The sequence below is a fragment of the Hirundo rustica genome, chromosome 23 (assembly GCF_015227805.2).
Source record: "Hirundo rustica isolate bHirRus1 chromosome 23, bHirRus1.pri.v3, whole genome shotgun sequence".
Taxonomy (NCBI): Eukaryota; Metazoa; Chordata; class Aves; order Passeriformes; family Hirundinidae; genus Hirundo; species Hirundo rustica.
The window spans coordinates 2,368,804-2,389,037 of record NC_053472.1 but is presented as its reverse complement, the minus strand read 5'-3'; the positions used below and the strand labels follow the sequence as shown (position 1 = coordinate 2,389,037).

At 51.7% G+C, this 20,234-nt stretch overlaps 1 protein-coding gene across 1 annotated transcript in view; it reads right to left on the bottom strand.

Moving 5' to 3' along the window:
- The window catches only part of LOC120762460 (protein CEPU-1), a 342,700-nt gene extending 326,387 nt beyond the window's left edge, over window positions 1-16,313 (bottom strand). The window contains exon 1 of the mRNA XM_040084887.2: window positions 16,111-16,313. Coding sequence (XP_039940821.1) covers window positions 16,111-16,186 — 76 coding nt within the window. The 5' untranslated portion in view covers window positions 16,187-16,313. The remainder of the gene's footprint in view (window positions 1-16,110) is intronic.
- Between the last annotated feature and the right edge of the window lie 3,921 nt (window positions 16,314-20,234).

Genomic DNA, 20,234 nt, shown 5'->3' with positions numbered 1-20,234 from the left:
CAGCGGAATAAATCCTTACGTGGAGGCAGCTGCTGGCAGAGCATCTCCAACCTGGGACACCCCTGATAACCAGGACAGCCCCCCATGAACTGCTGCCCTGGCTCCTCCCAAATCCCTTCAGCCTCACAGCCTGCTCCTGGCACTGCACAGCACCAAAGAGGACCAAAAAACAGAAGAAAACGTGGAAGATCAAATGGAAACGTTTCCTTTTGGTTCCCTTGGTACTTGTTTGCAGGGAATGTGATTAGACTGCCCTTATCTTGGTGGGAACAGTTGTTAGCAATAATGAAATCATCCAGTCCTTTTCTTTTTGAAATCCAGCCACATCCTTTTGGCTTCAGGAAACAGGGGCAGTGACATGTGCTGTTTTCATAAAAAGCCACAAGACAACATATTTCATGGCAGTAAATTCCCTTCCTTCAACTGAAGAGCGAAAGAGAGAGGTTTCAAGGACGAGAAAAGTTTCAGCCAAAAGAAGGGGCTGAGCTGAACCTCTGCCCATCTGACACTTCCCAAGAAGTTGGCTCTCCACAACCTGAAGAAGTTGGGATGACGACAACCCTCGTTGCTTTTGTCTCTCTCCTTCTGCCTCAGCTCCTGCGAGGATGACAGGAATCGTGCACTGAATTTCCATGCCGACACGAGCTCCAAGAGGATGACTCTCCCCGAGGGAAAGCCCAGCCTCTGGAGGATGGACACTCCACTCCACGTGTCGGCCAAGACTCCAAGGAGGACTCACGCCAAAACCTCCACATGTTTCTCCCAACAACACCTCGTGGCCTGCCTGGAGCCGGGACTACTCTTGCCAGGTTGTAAATCAAGCCAAACTCATCCTCACCTCATCCCCTTGGACTCTTCCCCAAGCCCAAGACCCAAATTCCCTGCTGGGCCTTCCTCCTAGCCAGAGGTCAGCCCAGAGGATGGCAGAGGACCACGTCACCACCCGAGTGGGCAACAACACGCTCGGGTGTTGCGACTCAGCACCTGAATTAACCAGGCCCCATCCTGCGCTGCCTCCTAATTAGTGGGCAGGATTTCAGCATCCTTGGCTGAGTCCCCCCTTGCCTCTGCTCCTCGCTTATTCTGTTCACTGAATTAATTGCCAAGCGCCTGCACCCTGGGTGTCTGCTGCTGTTGGAGAAGATTAGTATTTTTACAGAGGGGGAAAAAAAAAAAAAGATTAAAAAAAAAGATTGTGTTTTTTAAAGCAGATGAAAGGAGAGCCCAAGGAGATGTGCATTTGACTCTCAAACATGCTCCTTCAAGTCTCCCTCAGCAGTACTTAAAGGCATTTCCAAAGCAAGACTTTATGAATGCTAAATGAACCCGGCGCCTCATTCCTCTGCCACAAGAAAAGAAAAAAAAAAAAAAAACAAAAAAACCTTATCTTTTATATACAATATTTCCTTTACGGCTGACACTGCGCATCACGCGTTGCTACCACTTCAGACACCGACGCTGACCTTCACAAAGTCACGGGGACACCACGGGCTGCCTGGGCTGGAGCAACACGCAGCTGGGCAGGGGTCAGGGAGCCACCAGGGGATCCAGGCAGCCACCAATGGATTCACCTGCTGCTTTCCAGGAAGGGAGAAAGTGAGACCACCACAAAAGGGGAAGTGTTCCAAGCCTTGCCTTCCGTCACTGTGATCTTGGATGGCCCAGCCAAAGCGGGGATGTTGGTTGATGTTATCAGCTTCCTGAAAGGTTTCTGAGGGCACAGCTTTGTCAGGGTGGGATGGGGAATGATGAAGAAAGAGCAGCAGCATGGCAAAGCAGACAGAAACAGGAGAAAACACCCCCCGACTGTCCAGCCATGAAAACCATCTGTACCAGCACCTCTGCTTCACCACAGGGTGCTGGTTGGGTCCTTATTTGGGTGTCCAGCACCCAAACTCTCCCCAATTCCAAAAAAGACAAGGAAAAGCACATCAGTGCACCCAAACACCTTTGGCCACCTGGGTGATCGCGTCAAGGCCACCCAACAGCTCCTAAAGGAGCAAACAGCCCAACCCAGTGCCAGGACTGACCCCACCACCCTCACTGTGTGGATTTCCAGCAGGATTGCCTTTCCCTCCCTGTGAAATGGGGAAGAAGTGCCTTTAGCCTCTCACAAAATACTCCATAGAGAAGCTGGTCCATGCTCTAAGGAAATCACCCACCCAAAGGAAGTCTTGGGAGTTTTAATTAGCTGCAGTCTATGCTGTTTGAGCTTGTTAGGTGCTATATAATTGCTAAATATTATTATTATCTCCACAGGTACAGCAGTTTGTTAGGATAATGATAGTGATTGACATTTCCCTGGCATCTTTCATCCCAACCAGATCCCATTTTACTCTCTTATAAGACACTGTTCTGCCTTGACTCCCCATATGTCTCCAAACTGTCAACAGGATCATAACCAGCTCAGTGTTGCCAAGAGAAACAAAGGCAGAGTGGCTCATGGAAGTTCACAGGATGCATCACAAGCTGAGCAAGTTCAACTTCATGCTCAAGAACTCAAGTTCCATAGGTAGGTGAGGTGGAGACAGAGATCTACAAGCTCTACTTCAACATCAACACGGAGCAAAGCTGCGAGAAGTGGTCCTGGAAGCCACCACAGCACCCAAAGACTTCTCTTGTCCATCCCCATCCCCTTTTCCTGGCAACCAGCAGTGGGTGCCACAACCCAACCACCACCACGAAAAATACATCCCAGGGACAGCAAAGCAGAGGGGCCACCGAGTGATTAATGGGAGACTATCAGTTTGGGATAGGTCTCTAAATTCTCATTAAGTCAGGTGCTGAGGCATCGCACATTAATCCAGAACATTTCCCCTTCGGCCCAAACAAATAAATAACTCGTGTATAATTCAGGGAGAACTGGGTGGAGCCACCTCTCTCCCTCCCTCCATCTCTTTCCAACTAACCAGTGAATAAAACATCGCCCACAAATCTATTAGGCTAATTTTAAATCCTGACAATTTAGCAGCACTTCAGCAAGATAAGAGCCATTTATTAAAAGCCACAGTTCATTAAGCCAAATGCTGCTGGCGTATTTACTCAGAGAAATGGGGCTGGGCTCGTCTCTCACCCAGGCCAGAAGTCTCCAAAGGAGCAGGAGTGATCCTGTTTCACACAAAAAGAGAGCCCAGCATGAATCTTTGCCCACCTCGAGCACACGTGGGGCTGTGCATGCTTCCCACCAAAGGCACTCGATGTCCGTGCTGCCTTCTCCCCTCCTGGATGAACCCGGAGCAGAAATCATGGGAGGCCCGGCAGCTTTGTCACCCAGAGCTATGAGAAGTCCCCGCAGCTCACATGGGGCCATGCTTTGCACCGCCACACCGTGGGACTGTTCCCAAAAGGATCAACACCCTGGATCAGGACTGCACCCTTTTGGAGCCATTCCCATTGGCGGCAAGCGCAGACTGGCTTTGGAGAGGGATGGTTGCTTCCAACCACAAGCCAGGGGAGGGCTTCTGAAGAGGAACTGCTGCTTGCCAGACTGCACCCAGAGTTTTCCTTCCTCCAAGCTGCCTCTTGACATCTCTGCTGATGCCCTCTGCTGTGACCGTGACAGGGCGTGCTTTGGGACACACCAAAAGCGCTGGAGGCTCCCAGGGCACGGGCAGGAAAGAGATGGACTCTCCAATGGGAGCAGCCCTGCTCTCTGGGATTTCTGTTGACCTTCACAAGGGATGAGTTGGATGCTCCACCCAAACCAAGACACCACAACCCATAAAGCCAAGCCATGCATGAGCCCACCTCATGACGATCTAAAAAATCTGCCCAGCAAAGATGTGCCCAGAGCAGGCATGGCCTCAGCAAGCTCTGTGCCAGCATGGATAAGCTTATTCCACTTGGGAACCACATGGAACTAGAGGATTTTTAAGGTCTCTTGTAACCCAAGCCACTCTAGGATTCTCTGATCCAGCGGCTCCCAGCGGCACAGGAGGGAGAAATGGCGAGGGAATCCGTGGCACCCGGGATGGAGCCAGCAGGGAGGGAGCTGTGCCAGCATTGCTGCCAGGAGCTGGTGGCAGAGGGCAGTGGAGAAATCCCCTCTGGCACAGTTTGCGAGTGCAATTCATTCCAGCGGGGAGACATCCAAGGGACTTTATCAAGTGCAATTGTCCCACTGCGCCTTTCACCTGCACACACTTGCAAGACAGTCTGGAGTGACTGCAGAGTATCCCTTTACAGCCAGAGCTGAAAGGAGCATTATAAAGGTGAATTAACATTTAAAAAGAACGTAAAAAACCCAGAACTGTTCTAATGATGATTAATGGGGAGCTATAAGGGAGGCCGTGACCTCCTGGTGTCATTAAATGGATTGGCAGGTTTCTGAGCATTAATTATAAATAGCCACAGGAGTTTGAGTGCTTAGCAGAACGATGATAAATCCATGACACAGGAGCAGGGACAAGGAGCCAGGAGCGTGGGGAAACACGTGCCGCTGTGCACACACATCTTGGCGTGGAACATGGGTGTGCACATGTGTCACACACAGGAAAGAGGCAGAAAGCCAAAAAAAGGCGGAAATGAGTCTGTCAGAAGATACTGCCGTGTTTGGGTGGAGAGAGAAAGGGGTAAATGATAAATTAGGCACTGCCACTCAATCACATTTTCTAAATGTTTTATATCCCAAAAGCTATAAAAGCAATATTCCTTTCTGGCCTTATTGGAGCCATTTCTGGAAGGCAATCACATCTGTTTCCTCAGGGATTTGAGCTGAACTGTGCCTTGGCTTTTTTTTTTTTTTTCCCTTGCCTTTTTTTTTTTTCCCCTCCCCTTTCTATTTACTCTCTAGCCTGTTACCAAAGCAGGGTCAGAGCATGCATACAAATAGGGAGGAGGAGTGAGAAACAAACAGCCCTGGACCAGTGATGAACAGACAACAAGTGGCTGCAAACTTCTCTCGTGGCAAAGCCACAGCTCCAGTAATCACAGGCAGCACAGATTTTGGGTGGGGCAGCTCCCCCGTTCGTATTTCCTCTGCTTTAATGTGCATCATTCCACAGTTGCATTGCTATTCTGGAGATCCGCATCCTGGGGCACTGCTGTGCATCACCTGGGATGTGCTGAGCCACCCAGCCTGCCTGGGATTTGGGGCACTGCACAGCTCTCTTCCAAGAGCCCTTGGAGAGACGCTCACGGATTAAAGCCCAAATCCCTCTCTGCATCCCACAGGGGCCCAGAGCCGCAGTCACCAAGGTACATTCGCTCCCTAAAGCAGAAGGTGGGTATTTTTTTTTGCAGGAGTTCCTTGGGAAGAAAGGATCAGCAAACCATCAGAGCCTGCAGATGGAGTTGGGAATAAAGAGGGGTTGAATGGAGTGAGGACCTCAGGCTCGTTAATGAGCTCTGCCAGTGAACCACAGCGACTGCAGAGGGGGAAAGCTCCTCTCGCTGCCAGTGACAGGAATAAAAGGCTCCGGGGGAGATGCCAAAGGGGCAGTCCCATCCCTGGGCATCCCGACACCCCCTCAGCATGCAGGAGAGAGGCTGGCCCGGCACAGCTCTGCACCAGCAGCCACAGACCATCACCCAGCTGAGACCAGCACCCAACCACGGCGCATTTCCACTGGGACTGGGATCCCCGTTTCCTCCAGCACCTCTCTGAACTGCTGTTTTATTTCCTCCCGCTCTATGGGGAAGAAAAATCCCAAGCCAACCCCCCCCCCCAAATAAAATTTAAAATATTCCTGTTTAGATTTAAGTCTCATTACCATGCTGGGCCCTCCTGTATTATTTCAACTGATTGGAATATGGTGGCAAAGGAATAAGTTCTCCATACAATTTTCTTCCGATCCTATTAGTTGCAATACAATTACAGTGAATACATCAATTCTTCGTCCCAGCAGCTCCTGGAAAGAGCCACCTATTAAAAGCTGGCTTATTAATGGAATTGTACATCCAGGATTAATCGGGCCACGTTGGCCATTTCCATTTCTCACTCCACAAGTGCTTTTGTTTGCTTAATAGGCTGAAGTAACTTGAGAATGACACAACTTAGAGCTTCCCCCATTTGCTCTGCGTATCGCCAGCAAATTTAATATCGCTTTCCTTACCGGAGTTTCTCCAGGATAAAACCTGGCACGGGCAGCCAAGGAAATCCACCCTGCAGGGTGGGGAGGGGTAGAAGGGGCTCTCTGCCTTTGGCAGAGCCGGCAAAGGGGAAATTCCTCATTGATCCAAAGGGAAATGGCAACACCAAAAAAATTTGCCAAAGCCCGCTGGATGAGAGCCACTGTGATATCATCCCACGAGCAGTCCAAAAGCTTCCCAAAACCTGTCAGAGCTTCACTCCCTGCCCAGTTTGATGTGGGGGGTCCCCTCTGGCCCTCCAAGCCAATCCCAAGCACAGGAAGCCAGTCCCATTCCAGCGTCCTCCCTGCACTTGGAAGCAAGGGCGCTGTTTCCCGGCGCAGATGTTCCTGTGGCAGCAAAGCCCCTGCGTGTTGAAGCACGGTAATACAGTATGACTTTTCCCTTTAATGGAATTTTTCTAGCCCACTAGGAAAAAAAAGACTCCATTAGCCATACTACAAAGGCTCCTACTTATTAGTATTTTAGAACAGCGGCAAAAACATTCCTTGAATCTAATTATTGCTGACAAATATGAAAATTGAAATCAAAGTTAAATTTTCAGCTACAGTGCCTCATTCGGCCGCAGCTCGCCCGCTCCCGACGATTGCATCAACACATTTATTCTGCTGAGCAGGCTCCCAGATTGGGCCCCCCCATTCCCTGCAGCTCACCCCTCCATCTTAGCAGGCATTAACTCTGACATATTCATCTGCACAGCCAGGCCACGGAACCAACTTCATGTTTACCAGTTGTTCGCGGCCGACGGATCGGAGCGAGGCTTCCAGGGGCTGGAGAAGAAGGGGATAGAACTTGCTGCTGCTTTTTTTTTATTATTATTATTATTTTCCCCCCTCCTCTTTTTTATTTAGATTTATTTGTTTCCAACTTCGCTGTCTCCCACCCCCTCCCAAGCTGATCTCCAAAAGGGTGATTTTGAATTCCACAAGGCAGAGGATGTGGAAGGGAGGGGAGAACGGAGAGAGGGGGGAAATAAGGGGAAAAAAAAAAAAAAAAAAAAAAAAAAAAAAAAAAAAAAAAAAGCCTTGTCAACATATTTCCTTTCTCCTGCCTCCCCCCAACATACTGTAAAAATCAATCCCCTTTGTCATTTTGCTCTGCTTGTGTGAATGTTTAATGGCTGTCGAGGGAGATAATGATTGCTGCTAGGAAATTCATTTCAGATTTGCTATTTATAAAGTACTTGGTGCTCAGGTGGGAAATTAACATAAGGAAGGGGGAAAGAGACCGAACCAGGGAAGAAAAGCAGCAGGAGAGGAGGGATGAGATGCTGCAGGGCTGGTTGGAATGGGATGGAGCCCAAAGAGAATCTGCAGCTGATCCCACCTCTCCTGGGACAGAGGGAAAAGGTCTGCATGGAGCAAGGATGGCACTGCCGGCGCCTTCCCACCCACGGACACAAGGACACAGAGCCAGGATTATCCCCCAAAATCCACACCACCAGCCTCAGCAGCGCCGAAGGTTTGTGCCCCAGCTCCCCCTCCATCCCCTAATCCCTTTGGATTAACCCCAAAGCTTCTCTGAGTCCCTCAAAGCCCATCCACCTGTTGGCACATGTGGGATTTTTGAGTCCCGAGGGAATTCCTGGCTTCGGTACAGCCAGATCCTGCAGCACAAACGCTGCCATTGAGTTGCTAATTCCTTGTCTCAGAAGTTGCTTTTCACTTTCTGATTTTTCAATAATAGGCTTGGTATGAATCCCTTAAGCTTCTGAAATAAGCTGGAAAACGCTTTTCCAGCCATTTACATAAACACAAGTGGATCAGAAGGAATAATCATAGTTTATGCATTATTTGGGGGCTTTGGAGATGGTTTCTAATGTGGTGTCACGTTCTGAAGCCCAAAAACATACAATGGGAAGCGTTGACGTGCAGAAAAGCAGCACAAAAAGTAAACAATAAATAATACACTTTTCTTTTTTCATGTTGTCTTCAATGACACGGCGGTTTTGGCTCCGCCACTACCCCGGCCTCTAATGGATCACGGATCCTGCTCCTCGCCAGCTTTGTTCCAAAAAGGGCTTCATTAAGAGAGATGTCACTCATCTTAAATCCAAATTCACCTCGTGCCAGCCAGCCCTGCTGCTCTCCTGCGCCTTGGCCCGCTATCAAAAACCCCAGCGCTGGCTTTGGGAATTGACTCTGGAAAACTAAAAGTCTAACGGAGGCACCCTCTGATCTCTAAATACCATCTGTCCAGTAGAAAGGGAATAAAAGCTTAAAACGCCCAAACCAGCCCAGGAATGAAGTGCTGTTCACCAGACAACTCCTCTAAGATGGGAAAAAAGCCCCAAACACTAAAAAAAGAAAGAGAATATTATGGTATTAATGAACCTTGCTTTGCTCTGAGAGCCTGTCATGCTTCCAGTGAGGCGGGTCAGGCTTGGCTTTCAAACCAGTTCTTTAAATCAAGAATTCCGTTTCTGGTAAAATGGAAACATTAGCAAAGGATCTGTTTTGAAGAAATAACAATACAAAATGGAACAAGGCTGGAGACTCCAGGCTCTTTGATACTGCTGGAATGCGGCCTTCGGAGCTCTTTTTTTTTTTCTGTTTGAAATCACTACACAACTTTGTACATAAAGCTTTGGTGAGCTCCGAAGAAAACGGTTCAAAAATCAATCCTTACTTTTCCCAGAATTTACTTTCACTGGGAATTTGTGGCTGCTCTTTTTTATTTCGATTTTGGAATTAGAAAAACCTGAAATGCTCTGCTTCGTTTCTAATATTACACAATTTCCTGTGGCATTTCCCGCTCCTTAGCAGCTGCTTTCTCCCACTGTGAGTCACTGGAGGACACGAACCAGCCCTATGGACTGAGCATTTGTGGTTTTCCAAGCTCCTTTCCAGCCCAAATCAGGGTTTCCAGGATCAGCAATGTGCAAGGAAAATACTCCATGCCCTCAAGGCCAGGCTGGATGGGGATTGGCACAACCCGGTCTAGTGGAAGGTGTTCCTACCCATGGCAGGGGGTGGAATGAGATGAGATTTAAGCTCCTTCCCAACCCAAACTGTTCTGGGATCTTTTTCTGTCATTTCCAAAAATAATCCCTGATGAGAACCTGTCCCCATCCTTCCTCCGAGCCAGACCCATCACTGAGCAGCGAGCACTTGGCATGAGCCACAGCTCACCCAGGGCACGGCGGTGTCCTGCTGGAACCCTGGGCACTGAGAATTCCAGGCTTTCTGTGCTGACCCCCAAGAAAACGCCACATTTGACTGGAGGCCGTGGAACAGCTCCCAAAATTGAGTGACAGCACTGGCATTGTGGGAAGTTTGGATAGAAGTGTGTGATATCACACTTAGAGTTTAAGGTTTTAGTATATAGTGATAGATATAAAGCAAGATGGGGGTCTTATCCTACACCCTGAAGTGACCCTTCCATCCACCTCCAGAGGGTCCTTGGGGCTGTGCTGGGACTTTCCAGCCTGGCAGCACCTCCATCCCCATTATCCCCATGGGAAGGCAGAGGATTCCAGGCCAGCTTCCAGCAGAGCTTTAAAGGGAATACTCCGACCACCAGGAATTCGGGCACGGTGGATGCCCGGAATCCTGACATCCCCACGCAGCTCCTTCGAAGCATTTCAGAGTCCTTTTTTCGACTGCCCTGATTAGTAAGCGAAGCACGTGAGAGGTGGAGGAAGGGAAAGTGAGGGGGGGGGCGGGGGGCAAGAATGCCAAGAACCAACCACTGTCTTTAGTGGGAACAGTCAACAGGACGAGGGGGCCAAGGGGTCAATTAATTTACAACAGCTTTCAGCACTAGACATATTAACTGTTAAGCGCATCGAAAGTCCATGCTCTCCCTCCTGGCGGCAGATAACAGAGCCCGGCGAGGCAGCACCTCTGATTTATTATTAACCACGAGCAAGGTGCCTGCTCGGGAAGGAGGAGGGAGGGAGGGAGGTGGCGGCTCCTCCCGGCTGCCAGCCACCGCTCCGAATGTGCCGGGAGCACCAGGGATGCAATGAATGCCCGCAGGATGCAGTGCGATGCCTGCAGGATGCAACGCCTGCAGGATGCACCCATGGAAGGGCTGGAGGGATTGGGGTGCCCCAAGAGGTGCAGTGAGCAAGGGAACACTCTTTGTGATCCTGTTTTTTTTTTTTTTCAGAGAATCCCAGAATGGTTTAAGTTGGGAAAGGGCCTTAAAGATCCTCCTATTCCAACCCCCTGCCATGGGCAGAGACACATTCCACTATTCCCGGTTGCTCCAAGCCCTGCCCATCCTGGACTTGGACCAACCTGAGATCCAGGGGCAGCCACAGCTTCTCTGGGCACCCCTGTGTCAGGGCCTCAGCACCCTCACAGCCGAGAATTTCTTCCTGATATCCCATCTATCCCTGTCCTCTGGCAATGGGAAGCCAACCCTGTTCTGTCCCTCCAGCCCTTGTCCCCAGTCCCTCTCCAGCTCTCCTGGAGCCTTTTTAGGCACTGGAAGGGGCTCTGAGCTCTTCCTGGAGCCTTCTCCTCTCCAGGTGAACAATCCCAGCCCTCCCACACTGGTTTGTTTTTCCTATGAAACTTCAAAAGTCACAAAAAACCCACATGCCAAGATGTGGGTGCTGGCTGGCAACAGGAGACAGAAGCATGGCTTGGACTTCCACTGTAAAATCCCCAAATCTGGCACTTTGCTCATTTTGGCTGCTGTCTGAAACCAAGAGCTCAACTCCAAGTCACAGCCCCAAGCCTTTGCCATGAACATCAGAGATGGATCAGGTTTGGGTCCTGCTGAGTCTAACGGGAGATTTGTCACTGCCCATCAAAGGAGGGTGACCAGTAATGCTTTAAAAATTCCATTTCCCCAATTTAAAGCTCATATCCCTTCAACTGGAGAACAAGCAAGGGAAGTTTTGCCCTTTCTTGCCACTACTGAAGTTTGGGAAGCGAAGACAAACACAAATTAACATCTTTTTCTCATCCCCATGGCCAAATATTTGCTCCTCACGTGGTGTTTCCCAGGCTGAGGAAAGCTGAAGTCCACCTCCACTGTCTGAGTGAAGCTTCCTGGGAAGAGCTCTCCCCATCCACTCCTGGTTTATCGTAGAAAGCAGCAAGCCCTGCTCACTAACCTGACCTACATCTGTCAACTGATCGACTTTTTCCCCCATGGGGAAAAAAAATAAATGGGGGGAGAATCACAATATGGGTATTTTTAAGTGAAAACTGCAAGAAAAATATAAAAAGCAGATACTTCTGGTATCAAATGCTCTCGTCTCAGGCATAAGTCAAAGGAAGATGGAAAAAACACAAGCCAGGGTTATTGTGCTGGTCAAAATTCCTGTGTGGTGGAAGGAGAGCAGTATTTTGTGAAACACAAGGATATCCCAAAACTGGCTGCAGCCTCCAGAGCACCTGATCCTGGCCAGTGGGATGATCCCTAGGATGGTTCAGAAGTTTTGTTTGACCAGAAGTTTTGTTTTTTCCAAGCTCCCACCTGACCCCCTCTGCTTACCTAAAAAAACGTATCTCCTTTTGACCCGTGAGGCTCATCCCAAATGTGGGAAAGAGAGAGCAGTCCCACACCAACTTGGACTTCCAGAGAATCCCTGAATCTGGCACCTTTGCTCATTTTGGCCTCTGTTTGAAACCAAGAGCTCAACCCCAAGCCCAAGCTGCAGCTCCAAACCTTTGCCGGGGACATCTGAGATGGACGATTTCTGCCTCCTCACGTGCCCACCTTGTTCCGTGTGTTTTATGGCCAGAAAACAACTGCATGTCCTGAAATTCGTGTCAGCACAAACGGGACCTCACACATCTCCCCTCCACCAGTGGCACTCAGTGGAGCTGGTGTAGCTAAACCTGGTGTAGCTACAACACAAACCTGCTCCCGTGCTCGAAGGTAATTAATTTATTTCACACAACGGAGTCTTTGTTTCATTATTTTGAGTTTTGTCATTTTGATCTCCGTCTGCTGTGCTGGAGATCTCTCCACGCCCACAGCGCAGAGCGACTACAACAACTTTACTCCTCCTTGTATCCTGCCATCCACTGCCGCATAACCAGCTCGGCGCAGGGATGCTCCCGGGGAAGCAGCAGCAATCCACACGTGGAAAACCCCACCTGCAACTCCACCACCCAAACCCCTTCCCATCATTTTGGGTGCCAGTTTCTCACGGCACAACTGCTTTCCAAAGGTCTGCTCGGGTTCCTGCTTGCTCTTAAAAACGTGCCAATGGATCCCTGGTGGCAGCCTGATTTCCAGAGGTGCCGATACCTCCTCACAGCTCCGCTGAGGATCAGCAGGAATGACAGATGTTGAGCCACGCTCCAAATCCAGCCGTTGGGCAGGCGGAGTGCATTCCCCTCCTTTTATGTACTGCGTATAACTGGGTTATCTAATCATGTAGGTATTGATTATTACTGTTATTACCTATTAAACAGCTATTTTCTGCTGCTGGGGTGAATATCACGTTTTATTGACCCGCGCGATAACTATTAACCACATCTAATATTTTTTTTTCCCGAGGACCGATAAATCCAGGCATTCACAAAAAGACGTCGATACACGTAATTTCTCTTACACGCGTTCATTAGTGCAATTACCTCCTGCGTGAACTGCCGGGAGGTTTCCCCTCGCCCCTCCGCTGAGGGGAAAACTCTCACAGGATGAGTAGCCCCAACCCAGATTCCAAATCCTGCCCTTGCTGAGGGGAAGCACCCAGCCTCTCCTCCCCCTGTGGATGCGTCTCTGGGTCAGATCCAGCCTTTCCATCACACCCCAGCACAGCCTGTCTCGGTTCGGGAATTATCTGCATCCCAGCCACATCGAACGAGCGAATAATTCTTTCGGATGAGGAACGCTCTGTGTAGGATGTTGACACATGCTATTATTTTACATACCTATTTCAGCTTGTATGCTTATTAGAATAAGGTCTTTATGCTAATTTGTAAATCAAATTCCCATAATTCTTGGCTTACTGATGCTAAAGGCCCAGCTAAATCTTCTATGACCTTTTAGCCTGGTTAATCCTTTTACGCGTGGCTGAGTGAAGAGTTTCCTCGTCTCTTTCACTCCCGAGTGCTGGTGTGAGATTTTTGCCTCTTCCTTAAGAAATCCAGGTGGGTTGTGAGTCAGGGACACGTGTGAGGACACCCCTTTACTTTGAGCCGGGGAAAGGGGGAGGAGAAAACGCTGCCGCCTGCTCCCTGTGTGAGGATATTTCGGATTTTCACTGCTGCTATTTAAAAACCACACAGAAGACACAGAGCAAACACAATGAGAGCTGTGTTGCCAAATTGCCACTCACTTCCCGATGCCTGGGGCTATCCCAGCCCTCTGCAGCCTCGTCTCTTTCCATCTCCTTTCCCAAGTTGTGTCTGGACATTTTCTGGCTCCATCCTCCTTTTGAGTGGATGCACGGGACACCTCCAGCTCCTTCCCAAGGGGATGCAGCATCCAAGAAATTCCCCAGCCTCCCTCTCCAGCACCAGCATCCAACAGCTCCCTCGGTGTCCAACCACGCTGGAGATTCCTGACAGACGAAACACTCAACAGCTCCCATTTTACAGCCACAAATCCACAAACATACAAAATTCCTACAAAAGCGAATCTACGGAACTTGGAGGACCCACAGATGTTTGAGCAAAGGCAGGTGGACAAACGCTCCTGAATTATCCCACTTCAGGCTCCACTTTCCTTTCAAGCACACTCACAAACCACTTTTCTTATTGTTTGTTTGGCTGGAAAATAGGGAAATGACCTGGAGTGTGGATGAACCGCTGCAGAGGGCAGCACACATCTCCGGAGATATTTGGAGATTTGTGCAAAACACAATTTTCCTGCATGACAATAATTATCACGTTTTCAAACACAAGCCAGCTCCACTTCTGGACACCAAACGAGGGAGAAAACTTATGAATTCCAAAAACTACTGTGATTATCAGAAGAATTCATGAAGCAGAAGCACATTACTGCTGATTTTCAGTGCTGCATACAAACCTAAAATTACCTTGAGGTTGAATGAACCCAAAACTCTCTTTAGAAGTTTGCGCTAAAATACAAAATTATTTGTAGGGTGCGTTTAGATTTTTTTTTTTAATGACTCTTAAATAAAATTATGCAAGAGAAAAACTCTCAAGAGGACTCCTTCCCTCCAACAGTGCAGCAACTCCCAGACCAGGAAAGGCCCCAGATTTCTGCTGCCCTGTGCAATATTTCACCCGGCTCCCCACAGCTCTGCCCTGGGTCCTCCCCACACCACGGAGCAACGTGGCGCCCGGGTTTTCCTCACTCCAGGAGTGACTCAGGGACTTCTGGCAGGGAATTGCAGGATTTTGGGTTTAGGGGGGCAGCACATTCCTCCCCGCTGCTCTGCTGCCCAGGAGAGTTCTAAAAATAATAAATAAAGAAATAAAAAAATAAAACCGACTACTTTTTGATCTGGAAGCTTTGATAGGAGCAGGAAGAAGCAGCAGGAAGGATGACTGGAGGCATGGAGTAAGACTGCGAGGAAGCCAAACCAGGAGCCCCAAAGCAAGCATTAAAAAATAATAAAACAATGAAATAATAAAATAAACGAAGCACAAATTCTGGGCAGGAGACGCGAGAAGAGATGTCCTCTCCCGGGATGCCCCGACCCTTCACACCCCACCCGGGCTCCCTGCGGAGGGGGCGGCCGAGGGGGCTCGAACCCCCCGGGCTGCAGGAATGCCGAGCGGGAAGCAGCATCCCTGGGAGAAGGAGAGAGCTGGAGGAGGGAGAGCGGGAGGAAGGCGAAGAGGAGCGATGCCTCGGCGTGTGATGTGCATGTTAAGCAGCCTGTGCCGGTCGATACGGCACGGGGGGCTCTCCCCCCGCAGGAGCGGGCCCGGCCTGGCCAGCAGAGAGAACTTTGTGGTGGGAGACACCCGGTCACCATCTCTGCCCACACCGCAGCCCCCCCAGCCCCACAAGCGCTGCGCTCCCAGAGCCCACCCGAGTCCTGCTGCGGCGCACCTCGGCACACGGGGGACGAGGCTGCGATGCTTTGGACATTCCCAGCCTTTCGGTGAGCACCTCGGAGCAGCGCAGCGGTGGCCGGATCCGGCTGTGGAGAAGGAGGCGCATTCCCCCCACCACCCCGGGGCGCATCCATCCTCTGGAGAACCTCCATTCCCGCCCGAGGAACGCCCGCATCCCCCGCGGGGCGCATCCGTCTCGCCCAGCGATACTCGCACCGCCCCGGGGGTGCAGCCACGCTCCAAAGAGCTCCCGCATCCCTTCGCGGGGTGCATCCATTTCCCCGAGAAGCGCCCGCACCCCGCCCCGGAGCCCCGGCACCAGGCGCAGTCCCCGGCGCATCCCGAGCTCCCGCGGCGGCCCGGGGCAGGATGCGGCTCCATCCTCTCCTCCCACGGAGGAAAACCCCGCTCGCAGAGCCCCTCCAGATGGCTGCGAGGAGCCTTAACGCGAGCTGACAGGCTCGGCGCTCCCGGCCAGATGGGGTTGGATCCTGCCGCCTCTTTCCCCCCTCCTTTTCACATCGCTTTTTGCTCTTTTTTTTTTTTTTTTTTTCTTTTTCCCTTTGCACAGCTCCCCCCTCCCCTCCAAGCAGCGTCCCCCGGGCGTGGGGAGGCGGCCGTGCTGATCCGGGACAGACTGGGAGAGGACTTCCCAACTCCCAGCCCGGCGGGAGCGGGGCTGCACCGAGTTTTTCGGACGACCTTGCTGGAAAAGCAAAGGCGTGGGGGGAGCACAGAGGAACCCCGGCCCCTCCTGCCCCCTCCCCAGCCTGTTGGATCATTGATCCCGCCGGAATCGTGCTGGGATGGCGGAGTCCTTCTGCACCCGCAGAAATAATCAGGACGCCAGGGGAGAAGCGTGTGTCCCCCCCGCCGCCGCCAGCGCTGTGCACCGGGAATTCCTGCGCCGTACCCGCATCCGCATCCCCCGCAACTTCACAGCGGGCTGGGGAGCCTTTCCCAGCTCTGTCCCCGCTCTGGGGGGGGGATTCCCATCGCCCAGCCCCCTCGGAGGGTGCTGCCGTGGGACCGCGCATCCTCCGCCCGCCCGGGCTGCGTCCCCCGCGGCGTTCCCTACCTTGGGAGAGGAGGAGCGCGGCCATCCCGGCGAAGATCACCCAAGAGACGGGGTGGTGCATTTTGGCCTGGGCCATGTTTTCCTTCTCCTTCCCCACTCACTGCCGGGCGGGGAGAGGTTTAAAATCCAGCGTTTTCCCGGAGCAAAGCGCAGGAAGAGGGGCGGTGGAGGGAGAAGCGGGGTGGGGGGGGGGAAGGAAAAAGGAAAAGGGGAAAAAAAAAAAAAAAAAAAAAAAGGAAATGGGGAAAAAAAGCACCGAAGGGTGGGGGAGGGGGAAAAAATCCAAAAGAAAAAAAAAAAGGGGGGGGGGAAGGGGGTCGGAAGGGGTTGCAGGTGCGAGGACAGGCGCTGCGTGCCCGCCGCTCCGGCCCGCACACGCCGCCCGGCTGCAACACGCCGCCGGCCGCGCACGCAGCCGCCCCCGCGCAGCACTCATTGGCTGCGGGGCCCCCCCGCGCCGGCACCCGCACCCTGCCGGCGCCCGCACCCCCTAAACCCACCGGCACCCGCACCCCCTAAACCCGGCAAAGACACCCCGAGCACCCCACCGGCACCCGGACCCCGTAACCCCACCGGCACCCGCGCCCCCTAAACCCACCGGCAAAGACACCCTGCTCACCCCACCGGCATCCAGACCCCCTAACCCCACGGGCATGTGCACCCCCTAACCCCATCGGCAAAGACACCCTGCTAACCCCACCGGATCCACACCCCATAAACCCACCGGCGTTTGAACCCCGTAACCCCACCAGCAAAGACACCCCGAGTACCTCAATGGCATTTACACCCCCTAATCTCACTAGCATCTGCACCCCCGATATCTGTACCCCCCATAATCCCACTGGCACCCGCACCCCCTAACCCCACCGGCAAAGGCACCCCGAGAACCCCACCGGCATTTACACCCCCTAATCCCACTGGCATCTGCGCCCCCAACATCTGCACCCCCATAATCCCACTGGCATCTGCACCCCCATAACCCCACCAGCACCCCTGGCACCGTCGACGCCCGCAGTCCGCAGCTTTCCCCCCGACGTCCACATCCCCAAACTGCCCCCCACCCCGAGCATCTGCAGCCCCCTAACCCCACCAGAATTTGCACCCGCACCCCACTGAACTCCTCATCCCTCTGCGCCCACATCCCCCCCACTGCTGCCATCCACAGCCCCCAAACTTCCCCCCGGCATCTGCACCCCCTCCCTCTGGATCTGCATCCCCCCGACTCCAGCATCCCACCAAACTCCCGGGCATCCAGCACCCGCATCCGCTGGGCATCTGCATCCCCCTAAATCCCCCTGGCACCTGCACCCCCTCACATTTCCCCTTTAGCATCCCCACCCCAGCTGCATCATCCACACAACTCCACAGCACCCTTGCAGTCCCCCCCAAAGCTCTTCCCACTGGGAAAGGGGGTGAATCCCTCCTGGAGCAGCTGCAGCCATGCTGTGGCTCAGTTTCCCCACCTGCACGGTGGTGGGAAGGATTCACACACACACAGCCCCCGTGTCCCACCCGCCTGGCCCAAAAGGAAGAGGGGCACCTGCTCCTGGGGCTGATGTCTGCAGGACAGCCCCAACAAGCCCCTTATACACCTAAACCCATGTGGAAATGGCTCTAAAAGCAAATTTAATAAGGAAAAAGCCCTGCAGTTTGGAGCAGAAAACTCCTTGTAGTCCAGATCAGGGTTTGGGGGTTTTTTTGTGCTGTAACCATGCTCATCTGATTCCTCACACCAAGACCACCTCCTGCTCTGAGCAGCATCTGGGCCCCTTGGACACAGTTTAGGATTGAACACGCTCCTGTTACTTCAGCTCCTTGCCCGTGCCAACTACTGCTCCCTATTTCACAACACCAGAAATAAAATAGACTTTTCTCCAGTTCAGGATTCCCAAACCGAACACATCTGTCCACACCACAGCCCAAGAGCATGACACCCACGTGCCCACACAGAAAAGATCCTTGAAACAAAAGCCTTAAATTATCTCCACCCTTTGTCCAATAAAAAGAATATCTGAGGCTCTGAACCCCCGGAGGCCTCTTTAAAGCAACCTAAATAAAAACTATCACGTTAAATATTATTTTCATAAGTGATAAGGATGTCTCATTTCATTGCTCGAGGTGACTCACAGCCCCTTCAAACAACATTATACCCAGGAAAAAAAATGACAAAGGGGAAAAAAAGAATTAAAGATATCCCGGCTTTTTGTATTTATGCCTCCTCAGAGGCTTCCAAAAATCTGAGCTGTTCACTTTGCAATTCAGAAGAGGGCTTGGCTGCAAACTCTTGGAAATCCAGCTGTGTTTCTCTCTCTATCACCCAGAGTGACTCTGAGTCAGATCCAGGCCGGTGGTTGTGCTGCAGGGAGGTGACAAAGCACAGGTCCCTCTGCTCGAGCCCCATCCACAGACCTGACAATGATTCAAATGTCAGGCTCTGGGAGGGACTGGCACCTCGGGCTGGATGTTGCCACCAGCCCTGTTTGATGTCCGTGCGTCCCTGCCACCACCAGCCAGCCGAAGCGTCACGCTGTCCCCAGCCGCAGACAAGATCGTTCCACCCATCCCTGGGTGCTCCCCAGCACCTCCTCTGCTGTGATCCAGCCGTTCCCGTGGGGCCCTCCCAAAACGTGGCTGCAGGCTGATGCGCAGGGCTCTCAGCTCTCCTTCCTTTTCCCCTCCCAAGTTTTGGTTCAGTTCACAGACCTCGGGGAGGTCCAGTGGATCCAGGGCTCTCCAGCAGCACTTTTGGTACCACCAGGAGCACCCCACACCCTGCCAGGGCCTCCCAGCTCATTAGGAGCTAACACTAACGACCCAGTGGTGCAGCAGGATACTTCTCCAGAAGCAAATACAGGGTGTGGAGGATTTATTCTTGTCGTGATGCTAGGGCTTGGAGCGCACAAACCCACCGCTGCCCCAGCGACCGCCGGCTGATGAAAAACCCTTGGAGAGGGGGAAAAGATTCCCAACCCCATCCCATCTCAACCTCTCCCCTGCTTCCCCACCGTTCCACCAGCATAAATTGCCTACAATGAGATGCCACACAGCAATTTTCCCCACCCTTGGCACCGCTCCTTTGACCCCAGCGAGCCGAGCCAGCGACAGCGCTCGGAGCGGCTGGAAGTGGTCCATTAGGTTAGTCTGGTTTATTACCAACACATTATGCTTTAAAAAACACAACTTCCCTGCCTATTTGCCTAAGCAGGGAGAGCAGTTCCTAAGTCAGCCCTACGCAGTCGCTGCACTTCCTACAGATTTGCTCCATGCATTATTAATCCACACAGCGCTCGTTCTGAGCACGGATATTTACCCGATGCACCAGAACAGCTCTTAAGGAGCCTTTGGCTTGTGGCTTTGTGGTGCATCAACTTTTCATGTCGAACAGCAGGTGATGTTCAACAGAATGCCTTGCAATAAGTGCCTAATATCTCCATTACACTCGTCCGTATCTGTGTGCTGGGCTGATAGGAACATGCAGATAGCAGGGCTGCACTCCCGAGATAGGGATGGGGGTGGGGGACAAGTTATTCATTGGAAATCATATATAAATATATATTTATACCTGGTGTTAGCCAGGGACACCATCCCTCTGCACATATCGAGGTGCAGAAGGCGCCTTTCGGCAGAAATTCCTGCAAAACTTCTAGGAAATTCGATTTTTTTCTCTTCCTGCCCCTAAATCTGAATAAAAGCCCAAAACACAACACCTTGACTAAAAAGTCTGCAGGGAAAAAAAAAAAAAAAAAGAAAAGAAAAGAAAAAGAAAAGTGCTGTGCTGCTTTGCAAGGAAACCTCTGACTGGCTCTAAAAGGAGCGCTGTGACCTTGCTGAGCAGCACCGCATAATTTTTAATAGACATTTTTTTGCTGGAACTGACATACTCCCAGGCGTGGTTTTATTTCGCTAACATTTTTTTCCAGAGGGTAACGCCACGTTTCTTTGGATTTTTTTTATTTTTTTTTTTTCCATCATCCCCTCCGTACACATCCCTATAATTACTGTGTGCGTTACAATAGCATCGGTGTGCCTTTGATAAGATCCCCCTTCCATTATGCTCGACTCCGTGTGTACACCCGGTAAAAACAGTCCCTCCCTCGAGCTCCTCGAGTCAAAATACGGAAAGC